Source organism: Canis aureus, chromosome 5 (genome assembly GCF_053574225.1).
Source record: "Canis aureus isolate CA01 chromosome 5, VMU_Caureus_v.1.0, whole genome shotgun sequence".
Classification (NCBI taxonomy): Eukaryota; Metazoa; Chordata; class Mammalia; order Carnivora; family Canidae; genus Canis; species Canis aureus.
In genome coordinates, this window is record NC_135615.1 from 62629851 (window position 1) to 62653301 (window position 23451).

At 41.4% G+C, this 23451-nt stretch overlaps 1 protein-coding gene across 9 annotated transcripts in view; it reads right to left on the bottom strand.

Moving 5' to 3' along the window:
- Positions 1-23451, bottom strand: part of FTO (FTO alpha-ketoglutarate dependent dioxygenase) — a 428971-nt gene that overhangs the window by 205147 nt on the left and 200373 nt on the right. For all 9 annotated transcript variants that reach the window (XR_013380253.1, XM_077898409.1, XM_077898408.1 and 6 more), the window contains exon 8: positions 1852-1976. Coding sequence is in view for 8 of the 9 variants with exons in the window: in XM_077898409.1 (XP_077754535.1) it covers positions 1852-1976 (125 nt within the window). In the remaining variant the exon portion in view is untranslated. The remainder of the gene's footprint in view (positions 1-1851; positions 1977-23451) is intronic.

The window sequence follows — 23451 nt, forward strand, 5'->3', positions numbered from 1 at the left end:
AGAGAGGTGGTGTATGGTAACAGTCTGTTTATACAGATCATATGGATGAGTCTTTCAGATAGGTCACTGGGATGGGAAACATCAAATGGGGGTGGAGAAGGGGTGGCGGGGGGAGGATTATGGTTATTTAATACTCTGAAGACACTTTTCCTTCTGAGCTCTCAAGACATGACCCTCTTGAAATTTGCTTTCAGGTGTTTAGTTTTAAGGGGGTCTGCAGAGTGTCAGCAGCTAAGCTCTTTCTTTTCTCCTCCCCTACCACAAAGGACTTGAGAATTTTTGTTTCAGATGCTAGACTCCATCAACTTCAACACTGGCTCCAGCTCCTGATTAAATTGTTAGCAGTAAGGGCCAGAAATGCTGAAACCAGACTCCTTTTAAATAGGCCATTTTGGGCATGTTGTCTGATGATTTGGTGTAGTAGGAAATTATTGTTAACAAACCAAATGCACTCAACAGAAGACATCCATCCTCAACATTTGGTCTCTGAGCTGTGCTGTCTTTGGAGGGATGGGGCAGGGGGGGTAGTAAGGAAGGGTGTGGAAGAGAGATTATAGGGAAATTCTTTCTTTCCTTTTCTGTTTCTTATTTAATAAGAATCACCAGGGGAAAAGATATAAAAGGTTAAATATAGAAACACATCTTAGATGTCCCCATATGGATTTTCCAGTATTTAATAAAATGTGCATATTTTAATGAATATATATGCTTAAGTTGGAATACAAGAAAAGTTAAATTGGAGATTATTTACTTACTGTAGTTGAAACTGTCCTTTAATCTGACTACACTACAAAAAAGGGAGAGGGAGAGTATCAAGGGGAATTTTAAAATTATTCTTCTAAATCAAGTATGAATTTAGAGATAATATACACACTTGAAAAGCAGCTTTCCAATACCTAGTTGGGGAGGACAGTTCATACTCTTCAGTGTCTCCTTTCTTGGAAAATGCTCATCTTCAGCCTTGTTCACAAACCAATTTTAATGATAATTATTACTAGTAAAGCCATCAATTATTATAAATTCTGTTGTATGAACTCATTTGGAGAAATATTATGTCTATCAATGTTCTTGACTCCCAGGCACATAGGATTTTTAAGCATCAGATAAGACCCCGCAACAAAATTCAGCCTGATCTTCCTGATTCCTCTCTCTCTTGCTGAGAGACAGATAATTCAACAATTTTTACCCAATTGCTGATCTAAAAGGTAACTCTAACATTCGGGGGAAGTGCTTCCAGCGTTCCAACCATTAATTGTTTTTCAAATAAAAGCAAGATAACAGAATCCATACTAAGCAAGCATCCATTCTGTAAAAACTGATGATCTATAGAAACTTTCTACCAGTAGCAACTTTCTAATCACAGGTAAGTCCATGAGCAAAGAAATGAGGTTGAAGCCAACATAATTCCTACTTGGCCAGTTATAAAACTGGGGTTGATAAATAGACCACTTTCAAGCAATCTGCCTCTCACTGAGTGATGTAAGAGCACTATGTGAATTTCCCAGACATCTGCCCTAACTAAATAGCAATGTTAGTCTTTTAGACTGTTGATTAAAAGGGTCGTTCAGCATCAGGTACTACTATTATATTATGCTCAGGATGCAAACATTTATGCAAAGTGTTACACTCAGGGATAAATCATATACACCTACAGATGACATCATGGCTCATTTCAATTAATGTAGGTACCATATGAAGCAGAGCTAACTTTGGCTGAAAGCAACTATAACTCGCTTATTTTTCATGGGTCCTCAAATCAGAGGGACGAGACCCACTGTAAGGAAGGGCTCGGCCGAATTACAGCTCTTGTTTTTTAGGAACAACAAATCCCCATTTTGTAACACAACTAACCTGGCATGCCACTCCCTCCTCAGGTTCTGGCGTGTAGTGAGCAAGGCAAGGATGGCGGTCAAGATTTCATTCCTTTGTTCCACAGGGACCCCTTCTCTTCTAACTTCATGAAGCACAGCATTTGTCTAGAAGAAATGGTCCAAAAAAGAGAGAACGTGAAAAATTAATAATAAAAAAAAGCCCATAAGCAAATAAGGACAGTAAATCAATGGCTTTTTTATTACAGTTCCCCTGCTAACAAATCAATACAGTAAATGATGGTCAAAATGGCCAGCATATATTTTGTATTTAATCAATGTACAAGGCACATAAGGTAAACTCTAAAGCTCCATTGCCTTAAGTAACACATCGAGATACTGTGTGTTCTCGCTCTAATTTCCTCAGTGCACCAATGGTCTTTTTCCTGGGAACTGTCTCCCATGAGCTATTATTAGAAATGATTTTCACGTACACTTCACTGTGAGTTGTTTGTTTTGCCTTTTGAAAAAGAGCAGTCTCTGACTTTCACTCTCTCTGTTTCCTGCCACCCAGCTGAGGATTTCTGCACTGCCTCTCGTATTTGAATCATTAATTTCTATTTCCAGCCATGCCAGCAATTTTTTGGGGGGGGGGTGTCCACTCATTTTCCTTGCTTGTTGCAAAACAAGAGCTTGCAAAGAAAGGAACAATAAGAGTACAAAAAATCAAATTCAGTCTCAATGAATCCTTCCAGCTTTAAAAATCCACTACATATTTCAAATAATTATGTACAAGGATGCTCGTGCACAGCAGATTTCTGATTTGAGGAAGAATCAGTTATTCAACAGTCACTGCTCTGGTCCTTAAAAGAGATTAGGCTCACAGGAGAGTACAAAAACACTCAAGCTTCTACCTGGCATTGCAAAAGGTCAGATGTTGCTTTTAGAAATAGGTGAAGCCCTAGCACAACTGCTCACTCTAACAAGGAGCATTACACCGAAACTTGAATTTAAAGTTATCATTTCAATTTTGTCTACAACTCACTCCTGTGTGCTAGTTCTACATACATGTATTTTAAACACACAAATTCATGTAACATTATAAAAAACAATTCAGAAAACAATATAGAGTATTCTACTGGGACCTGAAATGTAAGTGTGCAAATGCCTTTTGAGTTTTAATGATAAAACTTTTCATCACACATATTTATCTTCATACAACTGGAATAGAAATCTCAAGAATTTAGAGATGTTTTCCATTTAAAGTTGGTGTGGCTTCTTTGGAGATGTTATACCCAAAGCAATTGCTAAAAGGAATAATCTTTTTTTTTTTTTAAGATTTTATTTATTTATTCATGAGAAACACACAGAGAGAGAGAGAGAGAGAGAGAGAGGGAGGGAGGGAGGGAGAGAGAGAGGTAGCCCGACGTGGGATTCGATCCCGGGTCTTCAGGATCCCACTAAAAGGAATGAATCTGTTACTTTCTTTGTACTAGTCCGTATTGAACTGATGCCAATGCCTTCACTTGCTTAAAGAGCACACTTACAATTGTTTTCATGTAACTTGGAAGTACTCCTTCCTTACTCCTCTATGGCATTTTACAGTATATACTGAAATGTCTTCCAGGACAGCCTTGAGAAGAGGTATAGTGAACATTTGTTGTCTGGTTGCCTTCTATCCAGACCCAGTCCCCCTTTCCTGTAACAACATCAAACCTTCTTTTAGGGAAGTCTTTTATTGTATGCAGTCTTAGAGAGACTGCCAACTAAAGTATTCCACTCTCTCCCATGAAGGGTGTGGGCTAGGCCAACCTGATTCGCTCTTCTAGGACTTCAGACACTGAAGAAAAATGACAAAGAAAGGGAAAAAATTTGGAGGCCATTTATCAATTTCCTTAGTTCCTACCACCCGTGGCCCTCAAAGTATTCTTGGTTTCCTGAACTTTCTAAGTAGAGATCATTCTTCTTCTTTTGATACCACGGAGTTATCCAATATCCTTTCAATCAAGTTCCATTTTGTTCAAATTCACCAGAATCTGTTTCTGTTGCTTACAATCAAAAACTAACTGATACAGAAAGATAAGATAGGAAATAGTACTCCACTGTTAAAGGATCCAAGATAATGTGACTAGCTATAGCCAAGAAAAGGACCCTGATCTCAGCTTCCTGAGTCCAGAGTTACAACTTCTACACCAGGCAATTCACCCAGTTGGACACTCAGTGAGCTTCGAGGGCAGTGACATTTTTAGCTCTCTGACCTAGGGAAGAAAACTCATTTTCTCTAGGTGCTTCTCCTGCATGAAGCCTGGGTTCCACGTGGCTAAAGCAGGAATTGCTAATGCAAATACCCACCAAAGCCAGAAAGGTAACATGAATAACTTAAGCAAGATTACCTGATGAGAGTATGTGTTCTGTGCAAAAAGGCAGTCACTATTCAACAATAGCCAACTCTGTCATTCAGAAAAGCTAAGTAGTGCCAGATTCATGAGTTTTCAAAATAAACAAGATATCCATTTTGATTTTTTTTATGTGAAAGTTTTTTATTTTAAATGTTTAAAACTTTTTTTTTTTTTTTTTAGCTTTTTAAATACCAGGTGGCCAAACAAGAAACACCAGTGACTGAACAGAACTCAGGTAGCTGTTAACTTGTGACCTCTAATGTAAAAGATGTCGAATTTCAGAGAGGTGCTAGTATCAATGGGTATTCTGACAATAACATCACTCCTTGTCTGTAATACCCTATCCCAAGTACTTAAGGTTGGAAGGAACCTCAAAAAGTCATATGGTTCATCACTATGTCTGTAGGTACATATTATTTTGCCAAAATAATAAGCAAAATGTTTCAAAGAGAAGACAAAGTACACATCTAGATGGCTCCAGGAACATAAATAAAATAAATTTCCATGTGATGGTATTAAAATAACTTTTTTAAAAAAGTCATTTATCTCTTCTTTACCTGTTTGCATCATTTAAATTTTATCCAGAGGCCCTTGTTTTCCCTGGTCAGCCTCTGAGAGGAGGAGTAAGGATTAAAGAAAGTAAGTTATGCAAGACTGGGGACCCTGACTGCTTACTTCACTACTGTACCCCAGTGTTCCTAATGATTTTTATTTTTTTTAAGATTTTATTTATTTACTCATGAGAGACACACAGAGAGAGGCAGAGGCACAGGCAGAGGGAGAAGCAGGCTCCCTGAGGGCAGCCCAATGCTAAACTCAATCCCAGAACCACGAGATCGTGCCCTGACATCCCCCTAATAATTTTTAATAAATATTTGTCAAATCAGTAAATAAAGAAGAAACTTGAAAAATAAGTATATCAAAAACAAAGAGTAAGAGAAGATGGCCTTTTAAGACTCTACTTTTAAATTCATTAAAAAAACTGAGATAGTTACATACTTTACAGAGGAACTCTCCACTTGACAAAAGGATCCACTTCAAGGTCTGTCTAAATAAATAGCCCCCCTATTGTACAGTCTCCCAAATTTCAGTCATTCTAGCACAGTCTCAAAATTCTTGCCATGTTTGTGTATGAGGTATACAATATTTAATATTTTTATTTCAAATGACTCACATTGTAAAGTTTCTTCAAAAGAAAACTGGAAAACCTGTGGTACCCGCCATAAATGAAAAGATAACTGCAAAAATAATATAGTAAAAACAAAGCTGTATGTTTATTTCATTCTAGGTAGATGTTGCTTGCTGAAGGCTCTGGGACAGAAGCCTACTCTGTCGTTGTAAATGAGGCCATTAACAAGTGTTGGTGAATGTTAGGACCTGAAGACCTCCTTGACAGAGATGTGCACTGAAAAGGAATTGAAAAGGAAGTTCAAGGTCTCACAGCCTGGTCCCCACTACCTGCGGAATCCTGGAGCGCCACCTAGTGTTCCCCTAGTTGACACCCATGATCCATGTCCCAAGCTCTGGAAACACCACCTTACTACAGTGGTTTTCCAACACTTTACAGATAAACCTCTTTTTTCCCCCAAATGTATTCTACATGGAACTCAATACATAAAACAAAACTGGAGCAGTTCTCTTTGAAGAAGCTGCTATGGAAGACCTAACAGCTCCTTTTGTCATGGGGCATCTCTTCCAAACCCCAAGGAACTATGAACACAACTTGCCAACCTCAACCTCAGAGCATTAAAATAGCAATTCAATTTTTTATAGTTTATACATTGCTGGTGGGAATGCAAAATACTGCCATGTTTGGCAGTTCTGTACAAAGTTACACATACACACTTAATGTATGACCCACTGATCCCATTTCTGGGGATTTAGCTCAAGACACAGAAGCTTATGTGCACACAAAAAACCGCTACAAAAATGTTCAGAGCAACTTTATTCATAACTGCCCTAAATTGGAAATAATATAAATGCCCTATAACAGGTAAATGGATAAACACACTGTGGTACTACATCTGTACAAAGGAATACTACTCAGCAGTAAAAAAGAAAAAAGAGACAAACAATTGACAGATGCAGCCACTTGTCTGAATCTCAAAGTCCTTATACTGAGTGAAAGAGGGTGGTCTCCAAAGATTAAACACTGCATGATTCCATCTACTTAACATTCTGGAAAAGGCAAATTACAGGGACAGAGAACAAATTAATGGTTGCCAGGGATCAGGACAGGTGATGGTTTATTACAAAGAGGCAGCATAAGGGAATTTTGGAATGATGGAATTATTCTGTACTATGGTGGTGGTGGTGGTGTGAGTTTCTACATATGTTAAAACTCAGAACTGTATATCCCCAAAAGTTTATTTTATCACATGAAAATCTTCTAAAACCTAATTGTTAAAATTCATTTCATCACATTTTTAGGACAACCAAGAATGCAGAGAACAAGTGTACATATTAAATACACCTGAATAAAAGTAGTCAGTAAAAATAGAACTAGATCTAGATAACAAAACAAATTCTGTTACCAAAAAAATGTTTTCAAGATATTGGAAAAGGATGGGTGAATTTAGATTGAGCATTCAGACCCTAAAATATAGTATTTCATAAAATTCAGAGTAAAGTCATTGCACAAAAGCTAATTTCAGAGTGTCAAAGAACATTCTTTTGACAAGGATTAACAGTGATATTTTTTTCCCTCATACTAGTGTTGGCTCCTCAAGGGTTGACTTTATGCCGGAAATGTTAATAGCCCATTTTCCCATCAGTAGTAACACAGGACTGTTTTCAAATAAGTACCAATTTTTAAACAGTCTCCTGTTACCAAAAACAAATTCTCCCTCTCAAAATTAAGGGCAAGTAAATCAGGGATTTAGAAATCATGCTCTGGGGTGAAATTTCGTTAGTAACTCTTCTTCAACAGAAATTGATGAAAATGCTGGCCTCTCAGGAAAAGACTATGAATATTCTTAGGGCTGCTAGCTGTTCAAATCCCGGCTGTCACCTCCTAGTTATGGGCTTTCAGTCCAATTGTAAAACAGAGATGACACTGGAACCTCTCCACGGGGTCTTGTGAGGAGGAGGTACCCAGGACATATGCCACTATGATTATTATTGTTTAGGACTCACGTAACAGTCTCATGCTAGGTCATATTGTTTTAACAAAAGCATTTCTTCAAGTGTCTATGACTTCACATGAAACATGTGAAAAGGAAATCAGGTGACCACTGATCAATCATGACCTATCAGGAGCCAGAACAATATTCTTTTCCATCTCCCAGATGGTAGAAAACCTTTACCCTCTGATGGTGGGTTTTATTTTTAATGCCACTCCTGGTTTTAATTGACACCATTCTCTCTTAGGCTACCACCTAATACGTGTCCTGATCTTCTTCATCTCCTCTGTGGGTTCCCCAGGGCGAGATTCCTGGTTCTCATCTGATATCTTCTGTTTGCTCTCTCCATGGGTGATCTCCTCTCCAGTGGCTTCAAGGTTCCCCTGAGACTGATGTCTTCAAGTGGACCTTGCTGCCAAGCTCTGGCCCCATATAGCCCATGACTGCCTACCTCTCCTTAAATATACCCTTCAAACATAGAGTCTCAACCTCCACTCATCCACATCTCGACTATCATTGCTCTTGCATCGTATCCTTCTTCATCGGTCTGCTCCTTCTCCTCTATTTCCTTAGCAGGGCGAATGACACCACTATCAACCCAATTACCTAATCCAGATGGCTGGGGCTATTCCTACTGGCTTCCCTGTCCTTTCCCTGTACTCCTGGTACCTAAACTTTAAATCCTGTCATCCCTCTCTGTTCAATACGACTCAGACTTATCTTTTCCCTGCTGCCACAGGCTGAGTTCAGGCCTCTCTCTTGCCCGGCCCATGTAGTAGCATCTGAATGAGCCTCTCTGCCTCCATCTCACCCCCTCACGAATGTTCTTCCTATAAGAGGGCTATCTCAGGGTCAAAGGAAACAAGGAGCTTCAGCTTCTAAAACTTCACCTAAACCAGAGTAGTTCTGTTTATAAGCTCCACTTACTGTCATTTGAGGGAAAAGTTTTTTTTTTTTTTTAGAAGCCTGAATTCTTAACCTGACCAAATAAAAACACAAAAAATCATACCAAAACAACATCTCTTAATACATGTCCTGACTGCTTCCCAAATTTTATCTCCTGCCATGTTCCATTCCATTTAGAACCAATTTCAGTTTCCTAAAAACACATGGCTGTTCTACACAATACATTTACTTGTTATATAACTGGCTAGTAACTGCTAATTCTTCAAGAAACATCTCAAATAACACCTCCTCTATGAAGTTCTCCACTAACCAAATCCTTCCGCCAGATTACATAGAGTTGATCATCCCTCCTTACTCTCGCTCTTGAACATCTCACAAACCTTGCTATGCTCCATTGCTCTTATTTACTCACTGGATGCTTCCTCCTCCAGAGTGGGAGCTCTATTAGAGCAGATAGGGCCCACGCCCATTTGTTCCCAATACCCTCCAAGGTGCCTGCTTTGGCACCATGTCATGAAAACAGACTCCTGAGGGATAGGGTGTTGAATAAATGAAAGCAAATTACATGCTGGAACATGTCTGGGAAAGAAGATGAACAATCAAGCCACAGAATACTATTTGAGATCAAAAACAGTATGTGAAACAAGCTCTGGTTTGATGCAAACTGTATCTGATGAGAATTCTAAGAAAAATGTTGTGAAAACTATTTTTAAACAAGAGCATCAAGAAAAGTAAGGCTATGCAATCCCTAGGAGACTATGTAGAAGAGTAATACATATTTGGAAGGATGTATCTAAAAGTACATCTAAAAGTTTTACTACACTGGGATCACGTGTAATCTTTGCACACCTTCCAAATAAGCCAAAAAAATCTCACTTTCTCCATTTCAAACACAAACAAACAAACAAACTACTTTGGACTCGTCTGACAACCTACAGCATCCTAAGGATCTCTAAGAATTCCCCCAGTGTTTTCAGCTACTCCTGGCTCAAAACTATGTACAAAACCAAGTAAAAAAACCATAATGAGAGAGGAAGGAGGGAGGGAGTGAAGGAGAAAGAGATTGACTGAGAATGAAAAAAGGAAAACCAAAACTCTAAGATTCTAAGCAGCCTCAGATTTGGGGTGCATGGGTGGCACAGTCGGTTGAGTGGCCAACTCTTGGTTTGGGCTCGGGTTGTGATCTCAGGGTCATGGATCCAGTCCCATGTCAGGCTCCATGCTCAGTGGGGCAGTCTGCTTGAGATTCTCTCTCTCCTTTTGCCCCTCCCACTTGTGCTCTCTCTCTAAAGTAAATAAATAAAAATTTTTAAAAGAAGTCTCAAATTTTAGGAAAAAGTCTCCCAATTCTGAATTTATTCAATTAAAATTGAGCAATTCACCCAATTCTTGGTGGATGTATTTGTCCATGCCTTCCAGTATGTTCTAATTCTGGGGTATCAGAAAGAAAGCACATATGGACATACATGCAATAAACAGAATTTGTAGCATACAAGGTTTTTGGACAGGAATCACGCTGAGCTTTAAAAGGAGAATTACATACAACATTTACTTCTTACTAATAATTCAACAGAAGTCTTTAATTCTTTGGGCTCCTTTCTGATATGGGGTAACAGCTTCTGATAGGCCTTTAATTCTGAAACTCAAATTTAATCCACCCATCTTACAAATCAGAGAACTCTGTCTAAAGAAATGCACAGCAATAGGAGGCATTTCACAAACGTGGCTGATAATCCCTCTGTTTAGTTCATTTAAAAAAAAAATTCTGCTGCTGTTTTTCCAATTTCAAAAGTCATATAAATACCAGGATGCCAGAACTACATGCCTTTCCCATCTTCCCATCTCCTCTTCCTCATCAGCGCCAAAAAAGCAGGACCATCATTATGGGGGAAATGCCCCACCGAACACTTTTTATACACAGAGCAGCCTCATGTTAGGGCTGTATTTCCCCTCTGCACACACAAATTACAAAGATATGCTCGGACTGATAAAGAGGGCTAAAGGTTCAACTTGTGAAGAAACTTGGTTTAAGATGTTATCAGCTGGGAAAGCTATTTCCTCACATCAACACTGCCACGGGCTGTCAAAAACCCAACCAGGGCTCCCCTCTTCAAAAGTCCAGGAACACTTTTTTTTTTTCTCTTTTTCTTTCCTTTTTTTTTTTTTTTTTTTTTTTAAAGAAGAAAGGCACAGAACCCACTGAGATAGCCTTAGCCCCATCAAAGAAAGGTCGATCTCAGGTCTTCCTTCATTTACTGATTGTCAGTTTAAGATGGCTCTTTTGTGAGGCCTCTGGAGCTCGGTGCTGAGTGATGCCTTCACATTTGCTAAACTGGACTGGGCATCATGAAGATCTCTAGCATGCTGGGATCCACAGCCCAGCAGAACAAATAAACACATCTCTCAGCCTTTTTGCCTACTTTATCTCCCTCTCTGGGAGCAAGAGGGTTTTGGGGGTGCTAATGTTTACACAATGTTCAAACTTTCTTTCCCCTGTTTCCTGAATTTGAGAAGACACATCCTGGATGACCTCGGCTGGGAGATAACACCAAGGCACCGCTGGCTGCCACATCTACTGGACTACTTCAGGCTGCTGTCTCCATCCTTCTCTTCCCCGTCTCTGCCTTTCATGGCGGGCTCAGCAAGGACAGCAGATGAGCTAGACTGTCTTGAACAGAAGGCACAAAGGCAGTAGTCTCCAAGACGCTGCCCACAAAGCAGCCTTTCATTTCCACCTACAGATCCACTTGGTTCAGTTCATCTCAAAGACCCACTTGATTTGAACGAACATTTCAGCAGACTTTTTACCAAATGAGCCTCAAAAATGTACTATTAAGTCATACTTTTAGCCTTTTCCCATCATGAGCTATTGAACTAAGGGAGCTCCTGGAAACTAATCAGGATGCCTAGAGGGGAAGGAATGCCGGGAAAATGCTTCTTTGGTCAGTTTCCTCATCTCTGAAGGGGTGTCTGTAATAGCACCAACTATCCTTGTGATGATTACGTGAGATAATCCACTCTGAAAGCACTCTGCACAATGCTTGGCACGTACAAAATGCTCAACGAATGCTGGAGACCTATCACCAGCAGCATTATGTGTAAAAAAAAAAAAGATTGGGAAAAAAGATCCCAGACGGTATGGATAGCAATTGTTAAAAAAAAAATAAAATCCTAAAATACCACAGCCACGAATGTGAATAATTAGAGGGGTTTTTTTCCCCAAAGCACTTTAATAGGACCTCCCATTTTTCTCCTCCTACGAACACAGAAATCGTCATAGCTCATATGTTTATCAAGAAGCTCCGGAACCCCAGCAGTCGGCCTGGGTCTGCATGAACTCTCAGGATAGTCATGGTGACGACTGCTGAACACCGAGGCTGCTGGAGGGAAGGGTGACCCGACATATCACTTAACGTGGGGTATTGGGACAGTGAATGGAAGCTGGACCTCAGAACTGGCAACATTGGTGTTTCAGATGATGGTGAAAAACTGTCCATATATTTGTCAAGGAAGAAAAAAAAAGACAGAAAGAATGGGAGGGAGGGAAGGAGGATGGAAGGCAGGGAAGGAGGGAGAGGGAGGCCTGGTGGGGGGTAAAGAGGAAGGGAAGGGGGAGAGGGAGCAAGGGGACAGGGGAGGAGGGAAGGGGGAGAGGGAGAAAAGGAAGGAAGGAAAAAAGAAGGAAAGAAAGAGGGAAAGAGAGAGAAAGGTGAAGAGGAAAAAAAGTGTTGTTTATAGAAGCCAGCTGCTTGGGCCTTGGCGCCAGCAGCCCCTCATCCTGCTATTTTACGCTTGCAACCCCACTGCCCCCACTGGCACAGGTACAACTAAATGTTGACTTCAATGCTTCAGAGAGCACTCGACTGATTTTGTACATGATTAATTGCCAAAGACATGGCTGGCCATATGGAACAGAGAAAGCATCAAGTAATTCATACTTCTGTATGTGATCGCTTGGCCCCTGTTGTTTTAATGTACAGGAAAGAGCTAGTATAGCACAGCCCTGGTGTCTTGCCCCTGACAGCCCATTAAGAAATCTCAAAGCACCTAGTCGAAGTTATGCTGTTGGCTTTTCAATAGCAGCCTAATAAAACAGAAGCAAAGCTTTCCAACTAGTCTTAAATCTTTCACATACAGTACATTAACTACTGTGGCTAAAACAACGGGCTTCTTATGATAGGAAATGGGATTTGATTTCTAGTCTCTGCATACTTACTGAAAGCCTTTTTTTGACCTTTATGGAGTTTCCAAAATCATTGTTCTTTTCCCCTCATTCTCCAAGTAGCCTCATAAGTTCCTTTGCTTTTGTAGAGTCTACCCTTAGTCACTACGACACGTGGTCTATATAATGAAGCAGATCCACACAGAGGTAGAGGAAACAACATAATTATTCTTACCAAGAGAGCCCAAGAATCATTCTGGCTTTGGAAGCACTAGCTTTTTTTTTTAAAAACAAAACAAAACAACAAAAGTTATATACTTGGCGGGTGGGCGGGGGATGGGGGGGCTCACAAATATACTCTTATCACCCTTCCCATCCCCTCCCTTTCCCATCATTCTGTGAAATGAATCCATTCAATGTGGGAAAAAAATATCAATTTATTTTCCAGATGCTCTACTGTTGGCTCCGGGTGACACTCCACGCCAGGCCAAAGAGGGACGTGCCAACCCCAAGTAAAGTTCTGTCCCAGCTTATAGTCTATTAGCTTTATCCATTACTAAAATCTTTGCAGACTGTTATTTTCAGGTTGAAGGGCACACAGATACATTTCCATGATGTTTCCCTTCCCAGGATTTTCAAATGACAGCACTAAAAACTGGAATACCATCAGTAGTTTCCTTTGTCAGGTCTGCAGTGTATTGGCAAGGGATGACTTTGTTGGCACTTTGCATTACAAAATATTTATACAATGTTTTATGTCTGAGGATGTTTAGGTGGTGAAATTATCCTCCCACCAGAAGACACCATATCTGGGAAATTCCACTTGACTGCCTATTCATTAGCAGGATTGTAATTGCCTCTACTGCTGAAGTGAACTAACAGCCCATTTAGAACTCTAAGCCAACGAAAATTTCTCTGCCTCCCTGCCACCTCTCCTTCCTCAGAACATGCTGGTACTTTCCAGGATGAGCAACTCAACCATTAAACAATATCATGAAACAGAGGGCATAAGCAAGAGGCTGGAAAGAAAAAAAGAAACAAAGGCACTGAAATTTGACTCAGTAATGTAGCAGTGAAGACACACTGCAAGATTTCTACAAAGACAAGATTTCTCACCTACCATGATGGGATAGATATTTCCTGTTTTATTTATGGGATGCTCCAGGGGTATGATGATAAAGTAATTCCTATTTTACAGATGCTAACACTGAGTTTGGGGAGCTGAGATTCCAAGAGTTATACAGGTCAGTGGCAGCAGAGGCACTATGCTAATTCTTTACATTTCTAGCTGCTCACTGCAATGGAAGCTCTAACAGACTATATGTGAAAGTATTACATGTAACCTATACAGAGAGAGAGAGTAAAAAGAAATACACATGAAAGTATCTCTCCAAAATCTCATCCATGGAAACAAACCCTACCTTAGCTGTCTCCTTTCCATAAAGAAAGTAAAAGGTTTAAAGTACAGACACGGCACACAGTCACACTCCCTGGATCCAGAATTAAGTGTGGGCATCTGCATACACCTCACATAATGAACACGAGAATGAGAGCCAGCTTCTTCCCAATTACTTTCCAATTCAGCAGGGCCTTGCCTTATCTGCATCTTTTCATCAAAAACTAGTCATTCTGCAAATAAAAAAGCAACAGTTCTCCCAACCCCACCACAACAGACATATGGCCCCGATTCGCAGCCACAGCTTCCAAGAATCTCCCTCCGCTAATCCACTCGTTGGCCTGTTAATTGTGGGTGAAGAATGGCTAACTATACCACGTACTACGTACTCATCCACTGATGATGTTTGGCCTAAAAGTGGCTCAGCGGCTTCCTGTCCTCGGGCGAGTGAAAAGTTACCCAAGATCTCCATCAGATCAGCTCTCCCCTTCCCCCAAACATCAGTAGCACAAAGGCTGAAGTGGTCTGTCATGCACACTGGATTATATGAAGTGTAAAACATTGGGGGAGAGGGGAAGGGGAGGGGAGGCCTTTGAAAGGGAACGGGGGAAAAAGAAATCACACTTGCAAGAGGATCCAGCTGACAGCCCAGTCCCTAACAAGTGAGACAAGTGAATATGTTTGGAAACATTGTGAATGCAGGAAGAGTGCAGGTCTTTTGTCTGCAGCCCTACAGTGTGTCTTTAACCCAACTGCTGCCTGCATCACTGAACATATGTTTTCTACACAAGAACTGAAGCAGAAAAGGCTCTTTGTTATAATTCACTCCTTTGTATATATCTGCCCTCCCCGCCCTGTCCACCCCCTCTTTCAGTAACATCCAAACCAAAGCCCTGGTGGACACTTTAACTGCCTGTGAGGGTGAGGCCAGAATGCCCAGCCGGGACCTTGTCCTGCCACCAGGCCTAGAGAACTGCTCTCCTCACAGTTGCAGTAACAGCAAGAGATATATTTATTTAGTGCCTATTATGTGCGAGATGTCACAATGAACATTTTATCAACATCATCTCATTGAATCCCATGGTCACCATATACGAGGCATCTTTGTCTTAAAGATGAGGAGATTAAAGTACTGAGAGAGTAACCCCCAAAGCCACAAGGGAAGAAGAGTTCAGTTTTAGATGTGTGGTACTGGCAATGCTTGGGGACACTTATCAAACAGGGGTACAAAGTTGGGAGAGAAGTGCAGATGTCGGATTTGAGACTATGGAAGATTTACACACCCACACACACCATTCTGTTCTTTAAACTAAACACTGCATCTGAGCTGGGAGAGCTGGGAGAGCTGGGAACTGGGGGGTAGAGAACTCAGAGTCAAGCAAAGCTGATGGGGCAGGCTTCCTAACTCCTGGCTGTGATGAAGAGAAGATTATAGGTCTCTCTTGTCCTTGTGGGTTTTACCACAAGGAGGACAAACACAGGCTCCAGAGTTCTAATACCTTAGTGGCTCAGAGTTGGCCATGAGCAAGTTACTTACCCTCTCTGTACTTCAGTATTCTCATCTGTAAAATGGGGGTATTTCTAGCATTTACTTTAGAGGGTACATGGGATTTAGCTTTTACGAACAAGGTCCTTAGAATAGTACCTGACATGTGGTAAGGTCCCAGTAAGTGTTAGCTACATTATATTTTTTAAAAAAGATTTTACCTATTTATTCATGAGAGACACACACAGAGAGGCAGAGACACAGGCAGAGGGAGAAGCAGGCTCCATGCAGGAAGCCCAATGCTGGACTCGATCCCGGGACCCAGGATCATGACCTGAGGCAAAGGCAGCCACACAACCACCGAGCCCCCAGGCGTCCTAGTGTTAGCTACATTAGAGTCTCACTTACAGCCACAGTAAAAAGGCACTAAAACTGATCATTGTCTTTCTACTAACCTAAGTCTTTATTTCTTCCTTTCCCCCCTCCATGTTAACCATGCCTCTAAACCTGGTAAGTATCTTTTAACATGGATCCCTTTGGCTGTTGCTGGTGGGTGATGGGTGATGGCAACTAACATTATCCAGTGCCTACTACATGCTAGGCACTGCTCACACTCATTGTATCACTGAATCCTAAAATGAAGTCTATGAGAAAAAGGTATTATCATTTCCATTTTGCAGATGAAAAAGCTGAGATGCAGAAAGATTAAACAACTTGCCAAATTTTACACCGTTAGTAAGCAACAGAACCAAATATAACCCTGGCATCCAACTCCAATGACCGAAGCAAACCTATGTGTAAACGGATTTATATCGTATAAAGTCCTTTCAGGAATGGTATCTCATTTAAGCCTCATAAAAACTATGTGAGTTAGGTAGAGCAAATATTATTAACCACATTATTGCACATGAGGAATCTGGGGCTCAGCTAAACTAAATATCCCATTCAATATCAAAATTAGTGTAGGAGTTGAGCTACAACTAGCAATCCAGTGTTCTAACTCCCAGGGCCTGTGCATCTAAACTCAATTTACAGGACGGGATTACTAAAGGCAAATTCCATGGATTAAGTCAGTTAACTAGTCTCTGAAACCTGTGGACATCCCTAGTATCACAGTACTGGGCAACTAGGTGCTTTCAATCAAAGTAGGGAAATAAAATATACACACAGGGTGGGGTGTGACCAAGGAGGTTACAGAAAACAACTGCTGAATTCAACATGGCTCTTAGAATTAATTTTGATTTACAGAAGTCATTTATGAAGCAGTCACTCTACTCAACTGCCCTGTTCACTGCCTATCATAACCTTAACATTTCCATTTAACACTGATCTGGCTAAGTACTCTCATCCCTTTCATTTTAAAGAAATGAAAACTGAAATGAGGACCTGTAAGACCAGAGAGAGAACCAATAAATTCCACCACAAACTTCTCCCCACTCTTAAAAAAAATCTTATTTTTCTTAAGATTCCTGAGGTCAGAAGTATGCCTTGCTACAATGAAGCATAGTCATATTGACAATGTGACTATTAAAACTCTCAATGAAGTAGCAATCTGGTAGGGAAAGATAATTCAGGGAAAAAAATCACATGAGCAGAGTTGCTATACTTGTCCTCTGATAACATCTACCTAAGACAAATGCAGTCTCTGCCTAGGACGCTCCCTGTAAACACAACTGTCTACAAAGTCTTCAATGCCAGCATGCCTTGCTACCTGGCACGTATCTACTCAGAGGAAATGAACAAACACACACACACACACAGACACAAACACAATTTGGGGATATAGTTCTCAAATAAGAATTCAGAACCTACCTAAGTGCCTATTAAATCAGCAATCTAAGAACATATTACCAGTACATGAATAATTACAAAAAGAAAAGCACTTTACAGTGGTTATAAAAATATAATCAGAAAGGTATTAATAACATTAACAATGTAAAAAACCTATCACTTACTGAACATGTGATAAGCCCTGCTGTTCACTTTCCATGTATTCCTCACTAAATCTTCATGATAGTTCACTGAAATAGGTTTTATTACTATCTCAACGTGTAGATCAGAAGATCAAGGCACAGAGATATTACGTAACTTGTTTGAAATCACACAACTGGTAAGTGGTGGCGCCAGGATTCAAACCGAGGTAGTCTGAGTTCACTTAGCCGCTAAACTACATAATGACTAATCACATAGAGAGCACTTTTTGTGAGCCAGGGACACAGCAGCTCACTGAATCCTTCCAACAACATGACAAGGTTGGTTGCTATCATCAGCAAACTTATGTTGCAAGTTTAATAACTGGCCCAGGTTCTCACTGCCCATGGATAACAGAGTAAGCGCAGTCAGGAGAATTGGAGTCAATGATGCTAAGTTCTTAACAATGATTTCAGTAACAGACCAGGGTTCAGAGATGGGCTCTACCTGTGGAAGAAACAGTGGCTCACTCCTTCATTGTCTGGGGTCCATCCCCCACCCTGACACATGGGCCTGTGGTCACAGGGAACAGCATCACTTTTGGAACACATCAGATCTTTCTACCTACATCCATTCCAGATACCTCAGATCTTTCCTAGCTATACTGTCCCAAGTCAAGGGGGAAAATGATAGTCTCATTTAGGGTTTGTTTTCAGCCTTTCTCACATTTATGAATATTACATACGAAAGGAATCTGAGTGGCAGACGGAAACACTAACTCCTGAATGCTAGTATTATCCAGAAGGTTACAAAAGTCCTCTAGGTTGGCAGATGCTGTTCTCTTGATATGATTTGTGCCACTGACAAGCAGTCAGCATTAGACACGTAAGTGTGGCTTAAGCAGGAGAATTGTAGCTTCCTCCTTAGTTGGGAATACATCCAACGTTCACATGAGCAATTAAAGAACATGATCGAAGGAGCATGAACATCTACACATTTATCAGAATCTGGGTCTGGAGTTTATGGAAACAAGATTTTCAACTCCAGATTTCTCAGGAATTTTTAAAACAAAACTATCACACCACTGCATTCATTTGCTTAAATTATTCCAACTGTGATTTGGAATAAACCAAACAAGTGGGATAGCTCAATAAGAACACAGAGGGACTTGGCATGGGAATGGGATACTTGGTGGCCTTCAGCAGGAGCAGTGGTGGGAATCTGCCCATGATTTGTCTTTGTCCTTTAATGCCTCCCACTTAGGGTGCTCTAAATTCTAGAGTTCTAACTGTATTTTATTCTTTTTTAAGAGAAAGAAGGACCAGTGCAACACCTTGGGGGTACAGACTGTGCAGAGCTTAACCTCGGCTTTAAATGGGTAGCGTGGCCACCACAAAGTTGCTCTGAGGGCCCCGAGGGCAACAAAAGCCGACATTTCTGCTATAAGTGATAAAGTTTAAGACGTGCAACGATACAGTTTAAGACGTGCAACGATACGACGGCTGTTGGCACGAAATCCTGATGAACTCTAACTCGCTGTAGTCAGAACAGTTTTATGCTTTGATAAGCAGATATGATTGGCTCATCTTCTAGAGATAATTGCCTCTCCTGCCTTGTTTAGTGGTTATATGTTCCAGACCCCAAGATTAAACTGTTGTAGAAAGACCGGTGATGGGCACAGGGCTTTCATGCTAGAACTGTCTCCATGAGACTGAGCAGGGACACTTTAACTTTGGGGTTTAGACAATGGGTATCCTGAAAGGGTTAGAAAAATGGGCAACAACTGAACCTCCTCCTCCCTCCTGTGTTCAAGTCAACCACCTGCTGTGGTATTTTTGTTTCAGTAACAAAGAAGCCTTCATGTTGGAGGCTCATATTTACTGTTTTGCTGCACTGGCCTCTCTAGTTTTAGTTAACTCTTAAGGAGCGGGGCAAGAAATATTTCTTGCCTGACACACCAATAAAGACACCGACATACTTTGGTGATGGGCCCCCACGAACAAATGGCCGTGGATCTACACCCACATGGGCAACCACACCGCCTGCCTACCTCAGTACCCCACCCTGGAGTCAGGAGCTCCTCTATTTCTATTTAAGAAAGTCTTATCGGCCATGGGGAGCTGCATAAAATTTGTGATTTCACGGTGCCCTACAGTAACAGGTGCTGGGGTGAACAGGAATGTAAAGTGTTAAAAAGAAAGGGAGGGGATCCCTTCAGACACATGAAGCAGCTTGAAAACACTGACAGCAGAAAGGGGGAAATTTTTAAGCAATTTGGCCGGGTCAGTAAAAAGTAACACAGGTCAAAGGAACAAAATGGTACCCAAAATTTCTGCCTGTTGATAAATGGGCCTACTGTCTTGTGGTTGGGTGCACAGGCAAAGAAAGGCTGAGCAACTGTTGCATGGAGACAAAAATATGCTCTCTTTGTGGCACTCTGACAATAAGTTACTTCAGCTCGATGAGCGCATGAGGCCCCCATCCTCCCCGGATTTGAGGCTGGGGTATACATTAATGAAAACAAAAGGGCCCGTTTTCATTGTAACCATGCGGAAGGGTTAAGCATTTGACCTTCAAGTATGGTGCGCTTGTGCTCGCTGGAAAGGTTCTTGACAATATAAACAAGAATGACTGCTGTTACAGAAAGGGGACACAATTAAAAACAATCTCAGATGCTTGTTGTACAGCTGTTTGAGTTTCAGCTCTGCCTGACCTCTAAGGAGGCTACATGTTTAACGGAGACAATTTAAGATATTTTAGTGAGTCCCTTAACCATTCCCCATTGCCATCCTTGCCCTGGGGGATACCTACCCACAAACACAAAGCGCATTTCCAGTAATGAGATTTCATGCGGTGAGGTTCACCCTGAAAGCCATTTGCCTCCCTGGTCTGTCCTCCTCTTGCCGTCTGACCACCCGGAGAAGCGGCGAAGGGCCAGATCTTACAGGCACTTGGCGGGAGACAGGGATGTCTGACTTTGGAGAGCACGATTAGCACCGTGCCTTGGAAACAACTGTTTCCCCTCCCACCTTTTTCTTTCTACAAGCAAAATCTTACCGCACCTTACTTTCCAAAAAGATGTTACTGAGAAAGAGTTGTTACTCTAGTAAGTGATCGTCGAATTTATCTGAAAAGGAATTCTCTATATTTGAACGAAAATACGGTCATTTATTTTCAGTCTGCAAAAGGGAAAGCCTGGAGACATCCCAAACATAGTTAGGAACAGATTTAAAACAAACAAACAAACCTGAGAGTGTCTTCCAAGCCACCAGAGAACATGGTTTCAAAAGAAATAGAAATTCTAAGGTAAAAGACTAACTCCTTTTCTGAGCTGAGGGAAATTACTGCCTTCCTGTTGCTGGATCTGCTTATGGCTAGCAGAAGGCCTTGAAATTCCTCCACAAGTAAGACGGTCCCTGGGAAGTGACTGTGAGAAGGTGCTGCCCACCACTGGGGCTGGAAGATGCTGGAAAGATGAGGGACTGCCAGCTTTACAGGAAGAAACCATGGCAGTCTGCTCCAGATTTGAGAAGCGAGGCTTCCCACTTGTGGGGAAGAAAGGAAGTCATACCGAGGTGAGACAAAGGGAAGAGACAGGCCAAATCTCGTAAAGAACGGGGCACGGGGAAAGTTTTGCTTGTCAAACACACTTTAATCTCTAAAGTCACTGGGCTTTGATGTTGCCCCAAACAGAAAACCTACATGGTTTGCAAGATTTACAGCATTTCTAGTGGGAACAGTTTTCATGCTCCAGGGTTTTTCCCTTCGGAGATTAAGGTTTATTTCATTGCTGATGTTCAATTGTGCCTGACTGTAAGAGCCTCATCAGAGACAAGGACATTTTCCTGCCCTCTGACTCATCAAATACACCCAACTTTTATTCATCAAATCAAGTTCGTTTTTCAAGGAACAAAGCTGCTGGAGATGATCCAAACTATAGGGTAATCACCTTGTCATTCTGACAAGATGGAAGTGTTGCTTTTGCAAAGAGTCAGCTCCTAAGAGAGATCGCCAAAAAAAGTAACTTAAAAATGGCTACACTAATCTTTATATTACAAAAGAGCACACAACTCATTTCGTGAGTTGAAAGGAAGAGAAGCGAGATAGATGGGAAAGAAAGAAATGAGTCACCACCTCTGCCTATACATCGAGGGCAACCTACCGCAAGCCCTAACACTCAACTAATTATAAGTCACATAGAACAGAAGTGCGTTAACAGGGCCACCAGAGGTACAGTTTGCTGAAGTGAGCTCTAAGCATTTCTACCCATACTCTTTTTTTTTTTTTTTTTCTTAAGCTGGATTTGACTCTTTTGGACCCAAATGAGATTTGACCTGTAAGGCTAGAACTTTATAATGTCCTTGGCTAAGAAGCTGGTAGCAAATTTCAACTGGATAGTACTTAAGTAATTCCAGCTCAGTTTAGGAAAAAGGCAGGCAGGATCACAGAATAAATCACTGCTTGGATGCAGAGACACCTGCTTTTCGCCACAGTACCACTGCCAACTAAAACACCCCCTCTAAATGGACAGGCTTAATAAAAAAAAGAATTATATTCCCACTTTTCGGAATGGAAAATGTAAACAAACCCCTTAGGTGTCTTATTTGTAATGATGCTGATGGAAGCCACTCCTTTTTCACTGAAGTAAGCCAACACATCTCTGCAGTGCAACACACAAAACCACAGAACACGCAGGAGGGGAGAGACGAAACAGCAGCACATGATCAGCAGAGGCTAAAGTTATCACCCAGGTCTCCTGGCTTCCCATCACACGACCCCTCTGGAGGTTACAGCTTGAGGTTGCCTTGAGGACACACCATAACCATAAGTGAGGTCTTACTCAAAACTGCAACAATCTGATCCTTCACCTCGTACTCCCCATGACACTATTAAAAAAAAAAAAACAAAAAAGCCCAACCATTTTCTTTGGCTTGTCCACAACAGATACACACTTGTGCAATATTGAAGGTATGGTTGTCCCTTTGGGGGTTGACTTCTGTGCAATTTGCAACAAAACACACCTTGGATTTTTAAGAGAGCTATCCTGTACTTACAATATTGATTTTTCATTTTGCTCTGTAAATACTACCACAACTTTAGAACTGATATACAGCATTAGCAGTTTCCCTGGCCTCAGAGACCAAATTAATCACAAAATCAACAGTATGTTTTTATGCCACAAGAGTTCAATTTTAGTTTTCAACATAAATTGCAGAACCACAGCCAGCGCCCAGTGCAATTTTGGAGATGCACTGCTAAATTACCTCCCATTTGTGATTTAATACAACAATGGTTTTGCAAATTAAAATGCTGACAGCTTCAGGTCAGCCTTTCTTGTAGTCAGCTACCAGGCAAGTGAATGTCTCCGGGCTGATTTCTGGAGGAAGTCAGGAGAAAGCTAACTATAACACCCCCATCTGGCTAAAATGTGCCTCTTGTCAAGCACCTCAGGTTTACTTATCAACACCAGGGACTGACAAAACTTCTCTGAAAACCTCTTCTCAACTCAGACCACAGAAATGTATAGACGGGTTTGCCCAGCTCCCCTTGCCTTGTCCTCCTGTCCTTGCCATTCAATTCAGATTCTTTCCCTGCTGGATGCACCAGGAAGGTTTTTTTGACTCTACAGACTTCTCTGGGGATTTGATACTTGTTATCTCCCTCAGTCCCACCATCTAGTCCTGGTTTTTTTCCAACCTCTCTGACTGACATCTCAGGTCATTTCCCTGGCTCTTCTGTACTTGTCTGAGGTCATCCCACCCTCTGTCCTGCATGCCCTTTACTCTCAAACCTACACTCTCTCTCACACACTCCCGATTCTTCAACCGTGGTCTCTGTGCAGATGACTGTCACGTGTCAGGTGCTTCTGGCACAGATCCACACAGGGGACAACTGTGCCAAGCCCCAAAGGAATGTCTCCTGAAGACCTGAATCCAACTCCAGATCTACTCTGGCTCTGATGTCTCTACCATCATTTCCAGATCTTCTTAGGTGTTCTACTCACTCCTCAAACTCAATATGCCCTCAAACTTCCTCTTCTTCTGTTCCTTAGCTTGGTAAATGGTATTATCATCCAGCCAGTAGCTACAACCGGAGTTACTTGTGAAACTATTAACTCCCTCATCTCTCAACTGCAACCTCCAAATGATGGTGAAGTTGTATGCCCCTCTTTAAAAATAAAACTCCAGGGGCACCTGGGTGGCTCAGTGGTTGAGCATCTGCCTTCAGCCAAGGTCATGATCCCAGGGTCCTAGGATCAAG